The sequence below is a fragment of the Natator depressus genome, chromosome 3 (assembly GCF_965152275.1).
Source record: "Natator depressus isolate rNatDep1 chromosome 3, rNatDep2.hap1, whole genome shotgun sequence".
Classification (NCBI taxonomy): Eukaryota; Metazoa; Chordata; order Testudines; family Cheloniidae; genus Natator; species Natator depressus.
In genome coordinates, this window is record NC_134236.1 from 15,993,351 (window position 1) to 16,016,173 (window position 22,823).

General features: G+C 46.2%; 2 protein-coding genes across 3 annotated transcripts in view; one reads left to right on the forward strand and one right to left on the reverse strand.

The window, feature by feature from the left end:
• LOC141984410 (cytochrome P450 2K4-like) overlaps positions 1-7,102 on the forward strand; it is a 40,188-nt gene extending 33,086 nt beyond the window's left edge. Inside the window, exon 9 of the mRNA XM_074947455.1 lies at positions 6,880-7,102. Within this exon, the coding sequence (XP_074803556.1) occupies positions 6,880-7,004 (125 nt within the window). The 3' untranslated portion in view covers positions 7,005-7,102. The remainder of the gene's footprint in view (positions 1-6,879) is intronic.
• Positions 5,604-18,696, reverse strand: LOC141984409 (cytochrome P450 2K6-like). Of its 2 annotated transcripts, none has more exons than XM_074947453.1 (9): positions 18,397-18,696; positions 14,291-14,453; positions 11,555-11,704; positions 10,871-11,031; positions 9,693-9,866; positions 9,456-9,597; positions 8,499-8,683; positions 7,077-7,218; positions 5,604-6,315 (listed from the first exon to the last, which is right to left on the reverse strand). In XM_074947453.1, the coding sequence occupies exons 1-9, from the start codon at positions 18,580-18,582 to the stop codon at positions 6,128-6,130; spliced, it is 1,491 nt and encodes a 496-aa protein (XP_074803554.1). In that variant the 5' UTR covers positions 18,583-18,696; the 3' UTR covers positions 5,604-6,127. The 2 variants fall into 2 exon arrangements, with proteins under 2 accessions (XP_074803554.1, XP_074803555.1); XM_074947454.1 differs by lacking the exon at positions 18,397-18,696 and adding an exon at positions 16,230-16,434.
• Positions 18,697-22,823: the final 4,127 nt, after the last annotated feature.

Below are 22,823 nucleotides of genomic sequence, written 5' to 3' on the forward strand. Positions count from 1 at the left end.
GCTGATCATCATGAATATAGAGTGTTTATAGGTTGCTATGTGGTTTTCTATAGATGATCTTTTAAAATTAAAAAGCCTGATCTAATATAACAAGTGCACGCTCTCTTTGTCTTAGGTACTTATGTGGCTATTACTGTAGCATCTGAGAACCTTGCGATCATTTTAGTGTATTTATCTTCACAACCCCTCTGTGAGGTAGGACAGTGCTGTTATCCCCACATTATAGATGCGGAATTGAAGCACAGAAAGGCTATATGACATGCTCAAGGTAACACAGGAAGTTTGTTGTAGAGCAGTAAACTGAACCCTGGTCTCCAAAGTCTCCGGTTATCACCCTAGCCACTGACCCATTCTCCCTCTCCATCAGTATTTATTTATTTATTTGTAAACCTGGTTTAAATTGATGAAAAATTCCCATTCATAAAGTTGCACTGGTTTAGCTAAATCGGTGCAACATCACACCTATAGTGAAACCAGTGCAAGGTTGTGTGTTCAGCAGATCCACATAGGTTTATTCCAGCACACACATTCTTTTGGTCATCCGCTTTTGGTGCAAACTATGTATTTCAGTAGAGCTGTGCCCATATACACCAACAGAGGTTTTGACCCCAGATATTATTCATCAGTATCTTGCACGGCTCCACCCTGGTTTGCATCTTGTTTGTTGTTGCATCCCCTGTCTCTGATCTGCCAAGAATGCCAGCGTCTCCCTCCCATTTGGTTTTTTCTCCACTTCCCACCTTATTGCCTTTTTCTATGCTTCCCACTTTGTATGGGGCCTTTGACCAAATCTTAAACACATGTATGGTGGAATAAACATCTGTGCGGTATCTAGACTAGCATTTACAAGTGAGTTGGTTAATTTGAGTTAATTGGCAATCAAAACATTTGAGTTAAAACAGGACCACAGATTCTCGACTAAACAAGCCCACTAGCCTCATTCAGGGATCTCACAATTTAATCACTGTTAGTTTCCAATTTGTCATGCATAGGATCCTCATCAGAGAGCTACAGTTACATGATTTGGTTTAGCTTCTAGTTTGTTTGAACCACCACTAGTTCTCATTTGAATTTGTCTGGATCTGGCTTCCAGCCAGGGGTACTTGTTATGCCTTTCTTGGGTAGATTAACATTTCTCCAGCCCTTGACTAATTTTTGTGGCTCCCTTCTGTACCCTCTCCAATTTTGGAACATCCTTTTAAAAACATTCTGTTCTCTTTTTCCTGCTGCTCCCAGCCTACTAGCTCAGTGACTGTGGGATTTCTCCAGCCACCTTGCAGGGGAGGGATGCACAAAAGGGTGGACAGGATGAAGAGGAAGGGGCAGAGTGTGTGGGGGGAGGGGGCGGGGGGGAAGAGCGCCATTCACCCCCACAAGGATGAAACAGGCTGATGCCTCCACCAATATTAAATCCGAAACTACATGTTTTTAAAGCTGAAGTTTCTGACTGTATGCAAATTCTTTTCCAATATGCAAATTAGCCAGTTTGCTTAAAACATAAATGGGGCACAAGTTCCTTAACTCTTTTCCTTAGTTGGTGGCAACTCTAGAGCAAGGATCATTTCTCATCCAAACTGAGAGTATGGTTACAACGTCATCCCACATATCTCGCCACTCCCTATAGTCACTATCTTTCATCAAGGGTGATGTGTGGGCGATTACTGTGGCTATGATTGATGGTCAAGTGGCAGCCAGCAGGAAGTGAGGTGACCTATGACATATGCACTTATCCTGCCTGCCATGGAGCCCTGCCCCATGTAAGCCCCCTGGCTGCAGCAGGAGCAGGTGGGCATGGCTGGGGATAAGCCCCTCTGGTGTCCTGCCTCACACAGAGGTGCTGTGTAAGTGCCCTATGGCCATGTGGGCACTTTCAGCCACTGAGCTGAAGTGGTTTCTGAAGAGCAGCTCCATGCCCTGGGGGGGAAAGACTAATGCAGTATCTCTCATGCGGCCATGAGGGGGTTTTCCTGCAGCCACAACAGCCTCCTGGGCAGTGATGGGGCGAGAGGGGGAGAGACAAAGAAGCATTGGCTTCAGCCCTGGGGTGCTTGGGAGGTGGGCTTCAGGATTTAGGGAGCCTGGCTGTGCAGACCAGGGCTCCAGCCATGGGACTTCAGGTGCCAACACCTGGCTTCTGCCCCCAGCTCCGGGCTCTGGCCACTGGCACTGACCCCAACCTGGCCAAGCAGCTCCTGACCCTGTCAGGCACTGACCCCCAACTCTGGCCATGTGGCCCCGGCTTCAGTTCAGGCTCCAATCCCTGGCTCTGGCAGCATAACGCCAGCCCCAAGCTCTAACCGCCAAACCTGGCAGCAGCCACTGGCCCAGACACTGCTAGCTGGACACACACTCCAACGCCCTGGCCGCTGACCCCAGGTGCCAATCTCCAGCCTCGGCCATGCAGCAGTGGCCCCTGGCTGTGCGGCACCAGACGCTGACCCTGGGCTCAGGCAGATGCTGGCCCAGGACACCGATCCCAAGCTCTGGCTGCAGCCTCCGGCCCCAGCTGTGCAGATCCTGCTTTCTCTTCTTAACAGGCCACTCCCTGCTACGGGATTCCCTGATAACCCTGCACTGATCACGCCACCGCTAAGCTTCACCCAATATCTTCCTTGGTGGCTGAGTACCTCCTCACTCCCAGCTTCTTCCTATCTGGCTCAAGAAACGACCTGTTTGCAGCTGCCATCCTCGCTTGCCACCATCTTAGGTGTTGCAAAGCAGAATGCAATAACGCCTAACTTTTAGTCACTTAGAAAATCACAGGAATAGCACTGTGTCCACAGAGTCTGAGTTAGGCACACAGGTTCCCTATACAATGAATGGGGGGAGCTAGGCACCTTGCAATCGATTCACAAAAGCCAGCATGCTAGGCAGGGAGCTGCCTAAATTAGCCAATGGTAGATAGGTCCCTAAGTATGGGCTGCAGGGAGGTACCTAGCTCTGCTAGCAATTCACAAGCAGAAACCCCTCTCCTGGAGTCAGGGAGCTTAGGTGCTTAACTCATTGTTAGGTGCCTGCCTCACTCCATGCAAAACAGTAGGAGGAGGAGGTGCTCATGCCATTGCCCACCTTATAACTTTTAGCCCAGTGGTTAGAGCACTCACCTGGATGTTGGAGACACAGGTTCAACTCCTCCCTCAGGCAGAGGGGGAACAAAAGACTGGGAAGGCATCTCCCACCTCTCAGGCGAGTGTGAGACCCACTGAGTGATGGGCTATTCTGAAGTAGAGCTCTCTCAGTCTCTCCTGCTGAAGCTGTTCCACTTTGGAGAAGAGTCTTTGTACCACAGAGAAGAGAATGAAAATCTCTTATCCTGTTGGTCAGACCACTCACCTGGGAGATCCAGGAGCTGCTCCCCCTGCTATGGTGACTAATTATTTATTCAAAGTGGAACAGCTTCAACAGGAGAGGTTGAAGGAGACTATCCCATAGCTGGATGATGAGCGCACTCTCTTCAGCAGACCCCAGTTCAAATCTCTTCTCTGCCTCGGGGGGGGGGGGGGGGGAACTGAAACTGGGTCTCCCACATCCCAGGTGAGTTCTCTAATTACTGGGCTAAAAGTTATAAAGTGGGTACCACCACCTCAGCTAGGCTCCCTCATTCAGTCAGGGGATGGCTTGTTTGGTTAATTGGCCTTCTTCTTAGCCTGCATTAACCCCTTCAGGAAAAGTGTAGGGTGAACACCCATCACAACAATAAATGTTGATGGGAAAAGGTGCAATAGGGAGACAGAAAGACCAAATTAGTCCAAATGAAGAGGCCTAGTGATATAACTCAAGGACAGTGTTAAGATCATGCCTGCTAAACAAGCATGGGACCAGAAATCAATGAACCAAAAGTGATGTGTTGGCAATTAGGCCTAATTGGTGGACAAAATAATGAGGGGATGGGCTATTTCACACACCACTCCCTTTTGGTGTTCTTTAAAATAGTAAAGACAGTGGGGGGAAAATACAGACAGAGGAGTATGCTGCTTGATTGAAAGAAGAGAAAGAGAAGGCATGAGCTTCACCATCATAGCTGCTACCCCAACCATCTCCTGGGACTCCAGCATCTAGCCTGACACCCTTGTGCCTTCTTCATCCTAATCCGGGGAGCTGTCCCGACCAGACCAAGCCAGAAAGCAGGATCCAGATGATACCTCTGGCTAAATTCCAAATGTCACCTGAGATATGAGACTTTGTTTCCCTGGGGTTACTGTGTCCTACGCTTTCCCTATTTTATTTTTTTCCTCTCCCCCACCCCCTTTTCCTTCTATCTAATAATAATTTGTTTTAGTCAGCCAAGACTATATATTTTACAACACTGCTGTAAGCCTATGACCAAAAAGAGACAGCTAAAAGCAATGCCCTAAACAGCCCAGTACTGATACAGGTTTGCCGGGTCTCTCCCTGGCTGATAAGACCATTTGCTGAGTTTGTGTTTCTCCAGCAGCGAGGTTGCAAGTGAGAGTCAACACCAGAGGCAGAAGCTGCATTTTCCTCTCCTTGCTGTTCTTTTCTTCCCCCTTTTCGTGTGTATGTCTTGTTTGTCTTCTCAGAAATGGAGTTGGACTTTAACAGCAACAACAGCTCCAGCCCCTCTCAACTGATTTCTACTCTTCTCCCCCAAAAGTAGTTATTGCCATCTGCAATATTATTTAAGAGACTATCAGAGAAGAGGGGTGGGTGTGTGTGCGTGTGCAGGAGGGGAGTTCTTTTTAAATACTCCCTATAGCTAAAGGAACAGGATCAAAGGATATTGTTAAAATAAACCTTACTCAAAGCATTTGAATTGTAATGTATTCATGGTGTTTCCTTACCTTTAATAAAAGGTTTAAAAGAGTGTGTTTGCCATGGTACTAAACAGGCTGAGGCCTCTGTATAACAAATGCCAAACGTTATATTTCACCGTATAATATTGGCCAGGGATAGGAGCAAGTTAACATCTGTGACTCTTTGGGCCCATATGCGCCCTCTAAATTGATACAATAGATGAAAACTACTCTTTAAATGTAATACATGATTATTAGATCTTGCTGTAGTACGTGGCTGTTTACTGCATCCTAAGTGCCCCCTCATGGCTAGGATTGCCTGTGTGGCTACCCTGTCTCTATTGCCCCTTCATCCTGGCCCCTTTAAAAACCTCACAGTCCCCAGGGACCCTCTAAACTCAAGCCTTTAATTGACTCTTCACTAGTTCTCCTCAGTCTGCCAAAAAACCACAACTCAAACATCCAGACAAATACAGTTTTTCAGCTCATCTTCCCTTCTTTAAAAGCCAGTCACAGGCTTTATCTGGCTAGGGCTCTGCAGAAGTCCAACTTGCTCCTCAGAGCAGCTCCTTCCACCAGCCCCAGCTGGCTTCCAAACAAAAACTAGGACAGATCCCACTATAGCTTCTTGTGGCCTTTATATTAGAATCACCTGATTCCTCTTTGGTGGGGCTCATCTCGTAATCAGGATTGTCTTGGGCCCAGGCACTGCAGCCTATGGGCAAGCCACCCAGTTACACTTGGGACTGGGGTGAAATATTTTACAATGGCTGAATAATAACTATAGTTCTGGGCAATGATGATTGCTGGTTTGAAGAAATGGATCTTTCACAACATTGCAAGAGTTATATATGTTTTTATTGTTTTCTGGTAGAAATTAGCAGGTTACTAATGCAGTGTCTCTCATGCGGCTATGAGGGGGTTTTCCTGCAGCCACAACAGCCTCCTGGGCAGTGATGGGGCGAGGGGGGGAGAGACAAAGAAGCATTGGCTTCAGCCCTGGGGTACTTGGGAGGTGGGCTTCAGGATTTAGGGAGCCTGGCTGTACAGACCAGGGCTCCAGCCATGGGACTTCAGGTGCCAACACCTGGCTTCTGCCCCCAGCTCCGGGCTCTGGCCACTGGCACTGACCCCAACCTGGCCATGCAGCTCCTGACCCTGTCAGGCACTGACCCCCAACTCTGGCCATGTGGCCCCGGCTTCAGTTCAGGCTCCAATTCCTGGCTCTGGCAGCATAACGCCGGCCCCAAGCTCTAACCGGTTTCTAAGGCATAGAGTAAAATGTTGTTAAGATAGGTCACATGTATCTGGGATGGATAAGCAGTAGGACAGAGTGAGGTTCAGGCTGTGTGACTTTCCCAAGAAGCTGTAGTTTATCTGCATGGCACAGCACAGATCTTATGGGGCATTGGGGGCGTGGTAAACCCAACTGCCGGGGTGAGGTCCAGGTCTGAGCTGGTAACTCCAGGAGGAGGATGGAAAGTGAACCTCTGCAGGAGGCTTGTAAAGAAGAGGAAGAGCTCCATTTTGGCAAGAGTCTCGCCTGCACAGATCCTCCGACCTGTAATGAAATTCACCAAGGATGGAAGGATTTCAAAAGTAACAGCAACACAACAGATTTGAGTTTTAACTCTAGGAAAGAGCTGTAGATAAGCGCTTAGCAATTATGAGCTAATTCATCCTCACAACACCATCTCAGAAAGCAAGTGTTATCACCTCCATTTTACAGATGGGAAAATATGGCATAAAGTGGGTAAGTGACCTCTTTGAGGTCACACCGGATGTAACGGGCAAAGGAAGGACTAGAAATCAAAAGTTCCCCATTCCTAGTACCTTGCTCAGTCCACCAGACCATAAGGTCATCCAGGCAAGCTAGTGCCCATATGCAAGGGGACAGACAGAACCTCCTGAACAACCTAAAGGCTGGAATTCTCTCTAAGGACCATTTTAGCTTGCTCAAGGAATGGCAATGACAGGTTTTGGCAAGAGCCATCTCCAGCTCTCCTTTGGCTCAGGGTCCAGAATCCACAGCCACTAAGGTTTCAGAGTGTCTGGTTCTGGATTTTGGTCCATCTCTGGAAACAATGTGATTTTCATGCTTAGTCCTTTCATGTCTCTTACTCAGCAGGGATTGGAAGTGCAATGGAAGTAACAAACTCAACCCACAGAGACAAGGAATATCTAGCATTGCTCCGGAACAGCACTGAGAGAGTTTCACCCAGCCCTTCCTTGAATGCAAAGGCAGACTGAGATCCAACATGATGCCTTAGAAGGGGGAAGATACAAGACAAAGGCAGACTGCTGTCCTTGAAGGGAAGTTACCTGCTGAAAAAGGCATGAATGCCTCATTCTTCACGAACTTTCCATCTGTGCTGAGGAAATGCTGAGGATAGAATTCTCCAGGCTTCTCCCACTGAGTCTTGTCACACAAAACAGAGGCCAGTAAGGGGATGATATAAGTACCCTAAAAAGCATCACAAAATAAAAATTAGAACAGTCAAAACTTTTCCACTGAACTGTGATTTCAACCAAAAAAAAAGGTATTTTGTTGGCAACAAAAAAATTCGTGGAAAAATTCCATTTTCGGCAAAATTTTCCCCAAACTAAAATTTTTTACTGATAACCAACATTTTTACTAAGAACTATTTTTGAAAATATAAAATTTTCACAAAAAATTATTTTTAATCCCAGAATCAGCTTCTCTGTTTTTTTCCTGGAAATTTCTGTGAAATTGAAAAAAAAAAAACAACCCTCAATTTAAAATAAAATCCTTAAAATAAATAATAAAAACATTTGCATTTTTCTTCCAGCTCTAATAAAAATATCAAATTGACAATAAACTGTGAGCTTCATTCAGAAAGATAACAAGCCAGATCATCAGATGGTGTAAACTGGCATAGCTCTGCTCACTTCATTTGCATCAGCTGAGGATCTGATCCAGGAACAGTATCCTGCAGATATATCCATTCCGGGGGTGCTCAGAGAAGGGCTCTTTCCACTTCTCTCCCTGCCTTCTTAATATTTCATGTCTTCATAGCTGACAAACACTCAGGACAGCACCCCCCTGCCCTCTTTCCCATAAACATGTCGGAGGTTTGATCCAGAGCACTGCAGACATCACTGCATGTATTACTTTGTGGTTTGTCTTATCTGAGCTCAGCAGCTAAGAAGTTTAAAGTTTGATTAGTCTGTGGATGGGAATTGTCTAGATTAAGTCAAGAATGCTGCCAGAAGTGGTGTGGCTGGCTTCCTGCCCCATGAGCCAGAACTGATTGCGTTGGGTAGGAGGTGGTGGTGTGCTGTTTGGGAAGGACTCAGCTTCAGTGAACTCATCACCACATGTGAAGCCAAAGTGCTCACAGAGCATTCAATCTGCTGTTAGTTTCATGATAAGAACATCTTTAGTTTCTCTTAAAGAGAAAAGGGAATATTCAAAAAATGTCCTCCCTTCTCATTCAAATCTGCTTATGTGATTGTGTGTCTCTCTGGGGTTGTGCTAGCCCCAGTGAGGAGAAGGGCCTACTATCTTATCAAGTTTCAGAGTAACTCCTTTAGCTCCAGTTAGATGGGCTAGAATTTTTGATGCTGAAGCCCCCAGGTTCAATCCCTACTGATCACCATGGTGTTTATATGCATGAGGTCATGTGATTTCTTGTCTGGAGGAATTTAAATAATCCATTGTTATTCTGTTTTAATTGGTGAGTTTAAAAGTCCCGGTAATTAAAGTACCTCTTAAAAACTTACTTTAGGAATAACATAGCCATTAAGTCTGACATCCTCAGTAGTCTCATGAGGCAAGCTCATTGGCAGGATATTAGCAAACCTCTGAATTTCATGGATAACTGCGTCCGTATATGGCATTTGTGTCCGATGTTCATAATGAAGCTGGGCAGATCCTATAACTCTTTCGATCTCTTCGTGGACTTTTTCTGAACAATTAAAAGAGAGTGAAAGCAGGTGCTCAGATACTATGGTGGTGGGAACCCCTATGAGAAACTAGACAGAGAGAAGAAAGCATACAACTGGCACCTGCTAAACAATATAATCGACACTCTTTAGGACATAAACATCTTGTTTCTAAAATGCTGCTGCTGACAACCTTAGTTACCAAGGCTGAAATGGTACAAGGCTCAGATGGGTAATTTGGGAGCAGAGGTAAGCGTGCCTCTTCTAGCTATGCATAGTAGTAACCTACTGAGTGCAGAGAAGATACTGTCTCTGTGCAAAGGGTCGGGCTTTTGCTTTGAGAGCTGGGGCCTGTGAAGTGCTAAACATCCTCAAGTTCCACTGATTAATGAGAGTTGAGTGTGTGCCGCATCTGCTATGATCAGGCTCTTGAGGTTTACAATACACTGTGGTCCCTTCCATCCTTAGTGCAGTCTAGGATTTAGGGAGACCCTGTGTGGGGACATTAGGCAGCAAAGAGTGATTTAGTCAGAGAGCTAAATGACCAGGGAAAACTCCAGGGCCCTCTCTGAGTCTAGCAGCCTCAATAAAGAATTCCCTTTACTTTCATGACAGCCGAGTCTGTCTTCTCCCTACTGCAAGGGATGACATCATGCCAGAAGTCTTGCATTTGAACATGGGTGAGGACTGTTGTGTCTGTATGTGTATGGACATAGTTTGTACAAAAGCACACTCAGTATATACAGAGCAGAGTAAGAGAAGTGATGAAGAGTCAGAAGGGCTCAGAAATCTTACTCTGAATAGCTGGGTATTTCATCATAAGCAAAAGGCCCCAGCGGAGTGTGGTAGAAGTTGTTTCCATCCCAGCCGTGAACAGATTACTCACCAGGCTTTGCAAATTCTCATTTTTGAAATGGGAATTGGGATTATATATTTCCTGCAAGTACAAAACTCTCCGTTAAAGTTTAAAGAATATTGGTAATCAGGGAAAATCTGCATTAACCCCCTCTACCTTTCCCAGCCCATTGGTACCTCCTGCTGCCTGACGAGAAAGGCATCAATGAAACTTCTCTGGTCATTGGGATCTAATTGCTTCAGGTATTCGATGAAAGTCTGCTGAATAAAGGAGTACAGTTCTTCCATGTTATTAAAGACAGTCTTGTGATTTCCTGGTAGGAACCCAAGGGCAGGAAATATATTGAACACCTAAAGGAAGGGAATAGCACAATTAGCCAAAGGGAACGCAGATTATAGTGGTTACCAAATCATTCATGATCAGCCTGTGGCTTTACAGTAATACGTATTGGGTTGATAAACATGGTCTTGTAAATAACAGGGCCTGTTTCTATACGCCTTCCACATGCAGATCTCCCATTGAGATTAATGAAACAACTCTTGGAACTCATCTCCTTCTTCTTCTGCTTCTTCATATGGCTGGTGTAGATGTAGAGCAACCACTATAATTTTACATTCAGAAGGTTAAGCCAGCTAGACTCCTGGGATGTGTCTATAACCTTTGTGCCCTAACACTTTATGCTGTTGCTGCCACTGATGCTGTTGTGCGGATGATAGCAATGGTTGGGGAGCTTGGGTAGGGCGGTCACCAGCCTTTGAACACCTGTGTCAATTGACTTTTAGAAAGGATATAAACTCTCATGCTTGGGGCACAAGCCAGTCAGCTAACTGATGGTGGTGAGGATTATGGGCAGGGTTTTCCATGGACAGGTTATTCACTGTAGGCAGGTTATTCCACCCTTGCCCGACATAAGGGTTTCTTGCTTGTTCCCCTGGAGCATCTGGGGCTGCTTCCTGTTAGAGATATTAGAGCTGCTCAGCAAGTTTTAGATGAAATGGTTTAATCAGAAAATCCCAAATCACTGAAACTAGAACGTGTCATGGAAGCCTATTGTTTCGATGACATTTTCAACAGGAAAGGTTTTGCAGCTCCAGAATGAATTTTTGGCCAACCCTCAAGGGGATGGGGGCGGGACACAAACAATTCCGCAGAATAGCCAATAGCCCTGTGTTTATGGCACTCGTGCAGGATATGAGAGACCCAGGTTCAAATGGCTGCTTTGCCTGATTAGCCAACACCCGAGTTGAGGGCTCTAATCACTGTGCTATTGGATAATCTGGGATTAGGATCTCTCTCCTTTGGAAATATTTTGAAATCCCAAAAATAGACACGGGATAAACCAGACTAATATTACCGTAACCATGGGACTCCCACAAAGCCGGACACTTTCATTAATTAAATGGATAAGCCTGATAAACTTTGGGTCCTCATAATCAAACCGGTGTCCGAGCATTATCGACACAATGACATTGGAAACGGCAACATTCATCATCTTCATGGTGTCAAAGGGGCTTCCTAAAAAACATTAAACAGCAACAGTCATCATTTTGTTGGTAACCAACAGGTTTCATACTGGAAACCATTGAAATAACAGACTGCCCCTGCCCCTTTTGGGATGACTTGCATTCCTTGGGGCAACAGAAGGGAGCAGTCTCTGGGCTCCTTTAAGCAGAGGCACTACTGGTGTGCAGAGAAGGAGGACTCATTACACCTTTCCCATGTGTCAGATCCTCAGGTCAAATTTCCCTGAGAGTCAGTCTGAGATTTGCCTCAGTGAGGAACTGGATCATTATTTTTAGGCTAATCCCCCAGCACCTTCCCCTCCCACCCTTTACACAGCGACCAATTGCTCCAGCTGGTTCAGGCTCCTCCCCTAAGTTCTGACTAGTTGGAATCAAAGGCAAGAGTCATGACTGAGTTAATTTCCAAGTGAGGTGACTCCATGAGGGTGGGAGAAAGGGGGCTTCACAGGCCCAGATGTGGTTAAGGACTTTGAATGATTACCAGTGTTACACTACGAAGCTCAACACGTACTTACCTTTGCGAGATTCAAAATCCTTTATCAGATAATCACATTCTTCCAGGATTTTGTTCTCAATGGTCCTCCTGCCCATACCAAAATCCCGTAAGGTCGTGAGAGTGAATCTTCTCATCACTTTCCAGTTTTCACCATGAGCAAAAATAACACCTGAAATATCATTCCTTAGATTTGAATATGAGCAGCCAGTGTCAACTAACCTTAAACATCCATAATGCTCAGCCTCCCAAACAACACAGGTTACATTTTCAGAGCAGTCCGCAGCAAGTCATTATTAATCATGCATAAAGAGTAATTCGATCGCAAGGGCTGCTTTGCTTTCAACTTCACTTGGTCATGCATTGAGTTACGTGGCTAAGTAAGACAAGCTTGTACTCAACCCTGCCTCAATGCAGGGGCTGGACTAGATGACCTCAAGGTTCCTTTCAGCCCTACATTTCTATGGTTCTATAAACTTTTATGGGGAGATTCACAAAGGTACTTAGGGGCCTAATTCCCAATTTTAGGCTCCGCTTAGATCCTGCCAAACCCCGTAAGTGTCTGAACTCATTTGGTGCCAAAATCTGCAGGATAAACATTCCCTAGGCTCCCATGTTTCTGCCTCTTTCTAGGCATCTGGTCACGTATCTCCTGCCTAAGCCCCCATGCAATCCATGAACTGGGGTGTTCACTTGCCTATCTCACATTTTGATCCCAATAAAAGAAGCAGAGGTGATGGTCGTGGTACCCACCTTATAACTTTTAGCCCCATAGTTCTAGCACTCACCTGGGATGTGGGAGACCCACTTTCACTTCCCCTCTGAGGCAGAGAAGAGATTTGAACAGGGGTCTGCTACCTCTCAAGAAAGTGCGCTCACCATCCAGCTATGGGATAGTCTCCTTCAACCTCTCCTGTTGAAGCTGTTCCACTTTGAATAATTAGAGTCACTGGAGCAGGGGGAGTGGCCCCTGGATCCCCTGGGTGAGTGCCCTGACCACCAGGCTAAGAGACATTCATTCTCTCGCTCGCTGACACAAAGACTCTTCTCAAAAGTGGAACAGCCTCAGCAGGAGAGATTGAGAGCCCTACTTCAGAATATCCCATCGCTCAGTGGGTTGAGCACTCTCCTGAGAGGTGGGAGATGCCTCTCCCAGTCTTTTGTTCCCCCTCTGCCTTAGGAGGGAATTGAACCTGGGTCTTACACATCCAGGTGAGTGCTCTAACCACTGGGCTAAACGTTATAAGGTGGGCAGTGCCACCAGCACCTCCTCCTCCTGCTGTTTTGTGTGGATTGTACTGGGACTTAGGCAGGAGATAGGTGTCCAGATGCCTAGAAAGATGCAGAAACATAGGAGCCTAGGGCTTGTGAAGGCAGGCACCTAACACTGAGTTACACACCTAAGCTGTCTGACTCCAGGAGAGGGGTTTCTGCTTGCGGATTGCTAGCACAGCTAGGTGCCTCCCTGCAGCCCAGACTTAGGAACCTATCCCAGTGAAGGGGCAGGGCTTAGGAAACACCCCTCTCAATAACATCTCCCACTGGCTAATTTAGGCAGTTCCCTGTCTAGCATGCTGGCTTTTGTGAATCAATTGTTAGGTGTCTAGTTCTTCCCATTCATTGTATAGGGAACCTACATGCCTGACTCAGGTTTTGTGGATCGCAGTGCTGTTCCTGTGATTTTCTAAGTGACTAAAAGTTTGGTGTTATTGCATTCTGCTTTGCAATGCCTACGATGGTAGCAAGAAAGGATGGCAGCTGCAAACAGGGAGTTTCTTGGGCCAGATAGGAAGAAGCTGGGAGTGAGGAGGGTAGTCAGCCACTAAGGAAGATACTGGGTAAAGCTTAGCGGTGGCGTGATCAGTGCAGGGTTATCAGGGAAGCCTGTAGCAGGGGGTGGCCTGTTAAGAAGAGAAAGCAGGATCTGGGAGGACGCAGGGAAAGCCAGGACCAAGGAGGTGAGTTCAAAGAGGAAGCCTTGAATGGAGAGCTATCATATGAGGTTTAAAGGCAGCAGCCTCACCGGTTAGTCAGAGAAACCTGTTGCGTCCCTGCAAACCTGTCAGTCATGGAGCTGTGCAAAGTCCAGGCACTCCGTTGCCTCTGGGGTTATTGGAAAAGAAAATAGGTGGGTTTAGTGTACACGTTCTGCAGTGCAGACAGCCAGGAGTAGGCAAGCCTAATTTCTTTTTCTTTGAGTCTTTTTGTAACTTGCATGGGTTTTGTGGTGTTTCCACACTGACGTCTGCAAAGGGTAATGAGATGGTTGCCTCCAAGTCTTCCAGCTCCTTTATTTTCACCTCAGATTTGGTTTTGTTACCTTACGTTACATTTACTGGGTCTCTATCTTTCACCGATAGACAGGGATGGACTTACTCCATTGTTTAATAATGCCCCTTTGTATATCTCCTGTAACATTTTTGTGTCGAGTCCCCAGTGTCTTGGTCTTATCTTTAGAAGCAACAGAACTGCTGCATGGAAGTATTTCCACAGTATGCATCCGATGAAGTGAGCTGTAGCTCACGAAAGCTCATGCTCAAATAAATTGGTTAGTCTCTAAGGTGCCACAAGTACTCCTTTTCTTTTTGCGAATACAGACTAACACGGCTGTTACTCTGAAACAAGTAAGAATGTATGCTCTCCAGACTGTTCTGATTTCTCAGCCCTGCAGAACACACCCCTGACAGAAGAAGAATGTTTCCAATGGTCAGAGCATAAAACAGTCTTATCATTAGGTAAGACAGAAAAGAAATCTCACCATTTCCTCTTGAAATTTTTTCAAATATTGGGATTCTAGGCCTTTCCACAAACGCATCTGCCTGGTTCACAAGAGCCTCCTTCACCATCTTGTATCCCGACAGCACCACCATTTTCTTGGGTCCCATCTGAATGCTGAAGACTGGGCCATATTTCTCAGACAGCTTAAATATGGGGGGGAGAGGGGGGAGAAGCATTATATGTTTCCATGCTACTGTTATACCAACTGTTGGGTTTCAATTGATTTTAAAACATACAAGCTAGAGCTGTTTTTTTTTATTCTGCCTGCAAATATAGCTGAATGAACAAGTGCCAGGTTCAGCATCCATACAGGAGACCATTATACACACTGCTGCTCTCTTGCTGCTGTTTATTTTGTTTGGAAAAAGCATTGTAAGGTTTTAAGTTTTGCTATAATATGGGCATAGAGCTTAAGAATGCCTAGTACATAGAGTGTCCGATGCCCACTGAAACAATCTTTAATGTACCCTCACGACATCCTATGAGGTAGGAAAGTGCTATCAGCCCATTTTACAGGCAGCGAACTGAGGCACAGAGTGACTTGCCCAAGGTCACACAGGAAGTCTTTGGCAGAGCAGGAATTGAAGACAAGTCTCCAAGTCCTAGGCTAGTGTTCTACTTATTGAAACATGGGACCAGGCTTTGCACTAATGTCTATGACAAACTTACCATGTACATTCATTACCTTTGTAACCCTGTTAAAAAAAACAGGCTCTACAAATGACACACTGCTTGGCTCCCTGGGAATTGCCCTCAGGAGGGAATTATGTAAAGGATTACCTATATCTGGTTTTACATGCATACAGCAATTACAGACAGTATAATGAGCTACAGTATACCATTAGAGCTGGACAGGAACTTATTTCCTTTTCACACATACAAATTTGACAAAAATGATTTTTTATTGACATTTTTCAGGATTTCATTTAAAAAAATTAAATTTTTGATTAAAACAAAACAATTAACAATAAATGAATTATTTTGTGACCAACTTTACTGAGAGTAGTTCTTTCACTTTGGCCTTGAAAAAAATTGACAGTGTATCAGTGGTTTTACTTTAGATGGGCTTGTTATTGTTATTATAAATGGCACCAAATATATGCTCCGTGCTTTGAAGACAAATAAGAATACAAGGTGCTTTCCCTGAATAGCTGACAATCTATGGCTCCAATCTTGCTTTGAAAGCTGCTTGTGCAGACCCTTCTATCTGCATGGACTCTCACTATTATTAATCATCGGTGTTACTGTAGCATCTAGGAGCCCCAGTCAGGACCAGAACTCCATTGTGCTAGATGTTGTACAAACACAGAATATAACAATGGGCCTTGCTCAAAGGGGCATAAAATCTATGTACCACTGGGTTCAGCATGACTACATGGGCACAGGGGTCTGTGCTAGCAGATCCTGATGCAGGATCAAGGCCCAGATAGACAATGAAGAGATGAAGGATGGGGCATGGGATACAGCAAGAGGCAAGTGATGAGATGTGACTGTATCAGGCCATCTAACGTAAGCTCTTCAGCACACGGGCTGTCTCAGAAGAATGATCATACTGGGTCAGACCAATGGTCCAGCTAGCCCAGTGTCCTGTCTTCTGACAGTGGCCAGTACCAGATGCTTCAGAGGGAATGAACATTCCCGGGCTATTTTGAGTATTCCAGCCCTGGTCATCCAGTCCCACATTCTGACAGTTGGAGGTTTTGGAACACTTAGCCCACGGGGTTGCATCCCTGGCCATCTTGGCTAATAGCCATTGATGGCCCTATCCTCCATGAACTTATCTAATTCTTTTTTGAATCCAGTTATGCTTTTGGTCTTCCAGCTACTGGATCTCATTATGCCTTTGTCGGCTAACTTCATGGACCCCCTATTGTCAGATACTTTCTCCTTGTGCAGGTGCTTATAAACTATCAAATCACCTTTTAACCTTCCCTTGGTGAAACAGACCAGCCTTCTTTGGTCTCTTCTTTTATGATGTGTTTTCCAGACCTCCAGTCATTTCTGTTGCTCTTCCTTGAACCCGGTTCCATTTGTCAGCACACTTTCCATTAGTCAGCAGGAGCCATGGTGGGTTGGATGTGGGCTGGGGGAGGCAGTGGGGCCCAGGGATGATGGAGGAATGAATGCAGGGCCAGGAAGGCAGAAGGACCAGGGGCAATGGGGAGGGGGTTGGATGTGAGCTGGGGGAGGCAGCAAGGGCCACTATGCTGAAACCAGCGCTCGCTGCCACACAGCTGGGGCTGGGGATCGGCACCTAGGGCCAATGTCTGCCGGAGCCCAGGGTCAGCGCCTGCTGCCACACAGCTGGGGCTTGGGATCTGCACCCGGGGTCAGCAGCCAGGGCTGGGAGTTGGAGTGTGCGTCCGGGGATTGGTGCCCGGGCCAGCGGCCGCCACCAAGGTTTGGGGTTAGAACCCGGGGCTGGGGTCGGTGCCAGTGGCCAGAGCCCGGAGCTGGGGGCAGGAGCTGGGTGTTGGCACCCGAAGCACCATTGCTGGTACCCTGGTCTGCACAGCCAGGCTCCCTAAGTCCTGCCGCTGGAGCCGCCTCCCAACCACCCCGGGGCTGAAACTCCCATAGATAGAGAAGAGAACTCACCTTCCTCCTGCAGCGTTGTCCCCTTCCCACCTGCCGTCCCCCGTCTCCAGGGGCTGTGCCAATGCTTTGCCATCTCCCCCTCCCCCATCACCACCTAGGAGGCTGTCATGGCCACAGGAAAACCCCCTGGTGGCCGCTTGAGAAACACTTTCTTGTTAACTGCTTGAAATGGGCCACCTGGATTACATTGGCCTCATTAGCACTACAAAAGTGATCTCCACCCCTTCTTGTCAACTGTTGAGAATAGCCCACTTCGACCTTAATTGAATTGGCTCGTTAGCACTGACCCCCACACACACTTGGTAAGGCAACTCCCATCTTTTCATATGCTGTGTATTTATACCTCTCTACTGTATTTTCCACTCCATGCATCTGATGAAGTGGGATTTAGAGCACGAAAGCTTATGCCCAAATAAATTTGTTAGTCTCTAAGGTGCCACAAGGACTCCTTTTTCATTTTGCTGATACAGACTAACACGGCTGCCCCTCTGAAACCTGTCACTTCAGCTCAGTCATAGAGCACTTGCCTCACACAGAATTTGCAGTGTAAGACCCCAGAGGGGCTTATCCCCAGTCATGCCCACCTGCTCCTGCTGCAGGCAGGGGGCTTACATGGGCAGGGCTCCATGGCAGACTGGATAAGCGCACCCTCTGCATGGTCCCTTCATGTCCACCCCTCTGGTTTAGCTTGTATTGCAAGTATGGTTAATTATTATCACTAACAAACTTTTCTGTCACATTCTCTCAGTGATGTGTGACAGGCATGCACAGCGCTGCTTTAAGATGTGTTGAGTGAAGCCCAGCACAGATCAAAGTTCTAGATAGGCTAGATAAACTTACATACAATTCAAACACTGGATTAGTCTTTGCCCCTGGGCGTGGAGCGGCTCTTCAGAGACCGCTTCAGCTCAGTGGCTGAAAGTGCCCACATGGCCATAGGGCCCTTACACAGCACCTCTGTGTGAGGCAGGAGGACCCCAGAGGGGCTTATCCCCAGCCATGCCCCCCCCTCATACCCTGCTCCATGGCAGGCAGGATAAGTTCATCCTCCTCATGGTCCCTTCATGTTCACCCCCCTTACGCGGGGTTAGCCTGTACTGCAAGTATTGTTAATTATTATCATTAATGAACTTTTCTGTCACATTCTCTCACTGATCTGTGACAGGCTTTAAGATATGTTGCATGAAGCCCAGCACAGATCAAAGTTCTAGATAGGCCAAATAAACGTACATATAACGCCAGACTGAAGGGCCTGATCCCAGATTGGCTGAAGTCAATGGTAAGTCAGTGATCAGTGCCTCACTGACTAGCCAACTCTTAAGCCGTGCTACCCTCGCTTTGTCTGCGTTAAGTGTTTCCCCTCGCAGTGCGCACTGCTTCTAAAAATGGGGACTCCTGCATTTTACTTAGCTTGCATTTTTCCATCTGCCATTTACAACTCTGAGATCAAGTATAGCCTGCCCAGTCCATCCCATTCGAAAGTGTTACCTCAAGCAAAGTTCGGTAAGGTCTCTTCAGGTTCAGCTGGTGTACATTTCCAAGGATGGGTAAAGGTCTTGGTCCTGGGGGGAAATTCAGGCAGGCTCTCTTATTCCAGCCCCTTTTCACAGTGAGAATAGAAACAAAAGTTACCACAAACAGCAGCAGTATGACAATTGGATCTGCCAGCGTCATTTCTTTGGGATTGATATCGTACTAGTCAGGAATTTTCCAAAAAAAATTTATGGGAAGAATGCAGCCTAATCCAGCTGTGTCCACAAACAGAGTGATCGGCTTTGTTAAAAAAGTCTGTACATAGTCTCTCCCTATCCCATGATGCCTAGCTTAACCCTATTATTGCTGGTGAAAAATCATTCATTATGAAAACGTTATCTGCAGCTCCTTCCTTTGAAAAGTACTGTGGACAGAATGGCTGGACATCCTGGTTTACTGGGATTATCGTGGTTCTAGTGAAACTGGGGTTTAAGCAGAACACAGGGACATCTGTCATGGCATGTCTCACACAAACCTGGTCGTATGTCGTATGTTAGCTCACTTTCTGCTGGCTGCCACTTGACTATCAATCATAGCCACAGTAATCGCCCACACATCGCCTTTGATGAAAGATAGTGACTATAGGAAGTGGCGAGATATGTGGGATTATGTTGTGACCATACTCTCAGTTTGGATGAGAAATGATCCTTGCTCTAGAGTTGCCACCAGCTAAGGAAAAAAGTTAAGGAACTTGTGCCCCATTTATGTTTTAAATAAATTGGCTAATTTGCATATTGGAAAAGAATTTGCATGCAGTCAGAAACTTCAGCTTTAAGAACATGTGAGTGTGGATTTAATAGTGATGGAGTCATCATCCTGTTTCATCCTTGTGTGGGTGAATGGCACTGTCCCCTCACACTCTTCATCCTGTCCACCCTTTTGTGCATCCCTCCCCTACGAGGTGGCCAGAGAAATCCCACAGTCACTGAGTTGGTAGGCTGGGAGCAGCAGGGAAAAGAGAACAGAATGTTTTTAAAAGGATGTTGTAAAATTGGAGAGGGTGCAGAAAGGAGCCACAAAAATTAGTCAAGGGTGGCACACACACACCCCTCTTCTCTGATAGTCTCTTAAATGGTAATAACTACTTTTTGGGGAGGAAAGAGTAGAAATCAGTTGAGATGGGCTGGAGCTGTTGTTGCTGTTATTAAAGTCCAACTCCATTTCTGAGAAGACAAAACAAGACATACACATGAAAAGGGGAAGAAAAGAACAGCAAGGAGAGAAAATGCAGCTTGTGTCTCTGGTGTTGCCTCTCACTTGCAACCTCGCTGCTGGAGAAATAGAAACTCAGCAAATGGTCTTATCAGCCAGTGAGAGACCTGGCAAACTTGTATAAGTATTGGGCTGTTTAGGGCATTGCTTTTAGCTGTCTCTTTCTGGTCATAGGCTTACAGCAGTGTTGTAAAATATGCAGTCTTGGCTGACTAAAACAGATTGTTATTAGACAGAAGGAAAAGTGGGGGGAGGGAGAGGAAATATACATAGGGAAGGTGTAGGACACAGTGGCCCCAGAGAAACAAAGTCTCATATCTCAGGTGATGTTTGGAATTTAGCCAGAGGTGGTATCTGGACCCTGCTTTCTGGCTTGATCTGGTCAGGACAGCTCCCCAGATTAGGACAAAGAACGCACAAGGGTGTCAGGCTAGATACTAGAGTCCCAGGAGAGGGTTGGGGTGGCAGCTATGATGGTGAAGCTCATTCCTTTTCTTTCTCTTGTCTTTCAGTCAAGTAGCGTACTCCTCTGTCCATATTTTTCCCTCAGTGTCTTTACTTTTTTTCAAGAACTCCAAATGGCAGTGAGTGGTGTGTGGAATAGCCCATCCCCATTATTATCCACCCGTTAGGCCTAATTGCCAGCACATCAATTTTGGTTCATTGATTTCTGGTCCCATGCTTGGATCCCTAGGCCTCTTTGTTTGGACTAATTCAGTCGGTCTCCTTATTGCACCTTTTCCCATCAACATTTATTGGTATAGGTTGTAATGGGTGTTCATCCCACACTTTTCCTGAAGGGATTAATGCAGGCTAAGAAGAGGGCCAATTAACCAGACAAGCCACACCTGAGGGGAACCAGGTGGTTTAAGGAATCCCCTGACTGACTGAGGGAGCTCAGCTGAGGAGGGAGTAGCTAGGCTGGGTTTATAAGGGTCGGAAGCTTCCTTGTAGAAGGAGTGACAGGGAAATAGGCTGAAGTCACACCCTGGGGGCAGGGACTGGGAGGTATGTTTGGTGGCTATAGAATTAAAATAGGTGACAGATACTCCCTGGGAGGAGGGAGTTGTGAGGCTGGTGAGCCCTGAGAAGTGGGGGGACCTAGATGGTAAGGCATCAAGGTTCAGGAGGGTGCAGGCCTTGGCTGTTGATTAGAGGGTCCCTGAGTGGGAATCTGAAGTAGTAGGTGGGCATGGGTTCTTCTGCTAGCCTGAGGTGGGGAAGTGGCACCAGCTAGGCAGCGAATGAGAAGGCTGCCTGAGGCCATTTGTTAGGAAAGATTTTGATACCTCAGAATAGGGAAAGATGCATAGTGACCAGGGCAGAGGGCCAAGTCACAAAGAAGCATGTGCAGTCACATGGACTGGGGGAGAGAGAGGTAGCAGGATGTGAAGCAAGCAGCAGAAGGGAGCTATAGGCCCAATTATTACAACGTTCCCAAAGCATTTTACAAACTGAAACACAACATCTTTGGGGTGCAGGGTAGTAGCTAATATGTAGAAGACAACACCATTACAGAAAGAGGGGAAACTTAGGATTTGTCCTAGTGTATTTTCCCATTCTCCTGCAAAAAATGCAATGAGATTTTTTTTTTTTAAATGGCTACATGCAGAACCACTCATTACCTTCAATAGAAAGTACTCGTGAGATTTGGCCCGAAATTGGACAATACATCACAGACTTCCAGCACGTAATACACTGGGTGACCAGATGGAAGTGACATCTCAAAATTATCTTTGTATTCATGCTGGCATTGTTCGCAGACAAAATGTCTTTTAAAGGACGGACCCATATTAGCTTGTTGCTGATGAGAATTCATTTGAATGTAACATCTGAAAGAACCACAAGCCATTTCTTTTGCATCACAGGAGAGAGATCTTTGCAGCACCTGAGAACTGCTCTTTTGATTAACATTCAGCATATTTTTATCTTCAATGTCTCTTGGGGGGATGTAGTTAGATCAGATGTGTCCCAAATACACAAAGGGAGGCTGCTAACATAGGCATTGTATTTAATATACCATTCAATTTTCCCACTGCATTGTTGCTAAACTGTTGTAGGCCCAACACAGGAGTTCACGTTCCTAGGTACTGTGAACATCCCCATGGGCTTTGTTAACAAAGGAACCAGTGCTATTCGTTGCTTAATCATTCGCTGGTGTGAAACGATGAGCGTGACAGTCATGGAGCTGCTGTGTGCTAATCTATGAAGTGATAGAACGTAGTTATTGAGAGACTGTATAAGTTATGTTGGGGTAGTGAAATGTTTACTATACAATAGTGGCTGTGGGAAGAACAAACAGCCAAGCAAAGCAATACAGGAGCTTCCCAGATAAGAACACCTAGACATACACTTGAAAGGCAATGGGCCAAGTGTAAGCTTCAAGGATTCTGGCTCCTCTGCCTCTGAGTTGTAAACATTGTTCTGCCAGAGATAGATTTACCAGATTAAAGGGCATCTCTACACTGCAGTTAGGAGGTGTGATTGCAGCACATGTAGCCATACCAGAGCTCTCCTAGATCTTGCTAGACAAAGGCTAGCTTGAGTAACAATAGCAGCAGGGGCAGACGGCCACACTGGCTGTTCCTGTATGTACCCGGGCTCCGCACCCTCACCCCCCTATCCCACCTCCTGGCTGCTGTGATTATCCTGCTATTGTTCGTCAAGCTACCTTTGATCTAGCTAGACTGAAGCTAGCTCAGGCATGTCTACAGGAACTGCAGTCACACCTCTTAAGTGCAGTGTAGGCATATCCATAGTGCCTTGCCCTGGGAAGGGGAGCAAGTCTCAAGGGCTGTCCAGAGAATATCATGGAGCTCTGACAGGGAAGAGAGAGGCTGACAGACAGAGTGGTTTTGCAGAAGCATCTATAGGAAGTTTATCTTCCACATGGAGTCTGTAGTAAGACAACCACCTGGTGAGCTAGAGAGGCATGTAGTGTGCCTTATTATTAAAGACCACTTTTCTCTGAAATGCTTTTGTTCTAAATAATACTTTGCTTGAAGGAGGCTGTTTGGTCACCACTGTCATTGCCCCCAGAGGGAACAGAACTATAGGGTCTGGACATGTCTGCTGAGGTTGATACACAGGGGACTGCAAGCCAGGGCCTGGTCTGAGAGTGGGCGAATCATGTGATTTTGCACCCACGAGACAAGTGACAGCCCAGGGCC

Coding starts and splice junctions, on each gene's coding strand:
- LOC141984409 (XM_074947453.1), bottom strand. CDS start 18,582: ATGACGCTGGCAGATCCAATTGTCATACTGCTGCTGTTTGTGGTAACT. Junction 14,454..18,396: donor CTTACCGAACTTTGCTTGAG/GTAACACTTTCG, acceptor CCCATATTTAAG/CTGTCTGAGAAATATGGCCC. Junction 9,867..10,870: donor GTGGGAGTCCCATGGTTACG/GTAATATTAGTC, acceptor CCCTTCCTTTAG/GTGTTCAATATATTTCCTGC.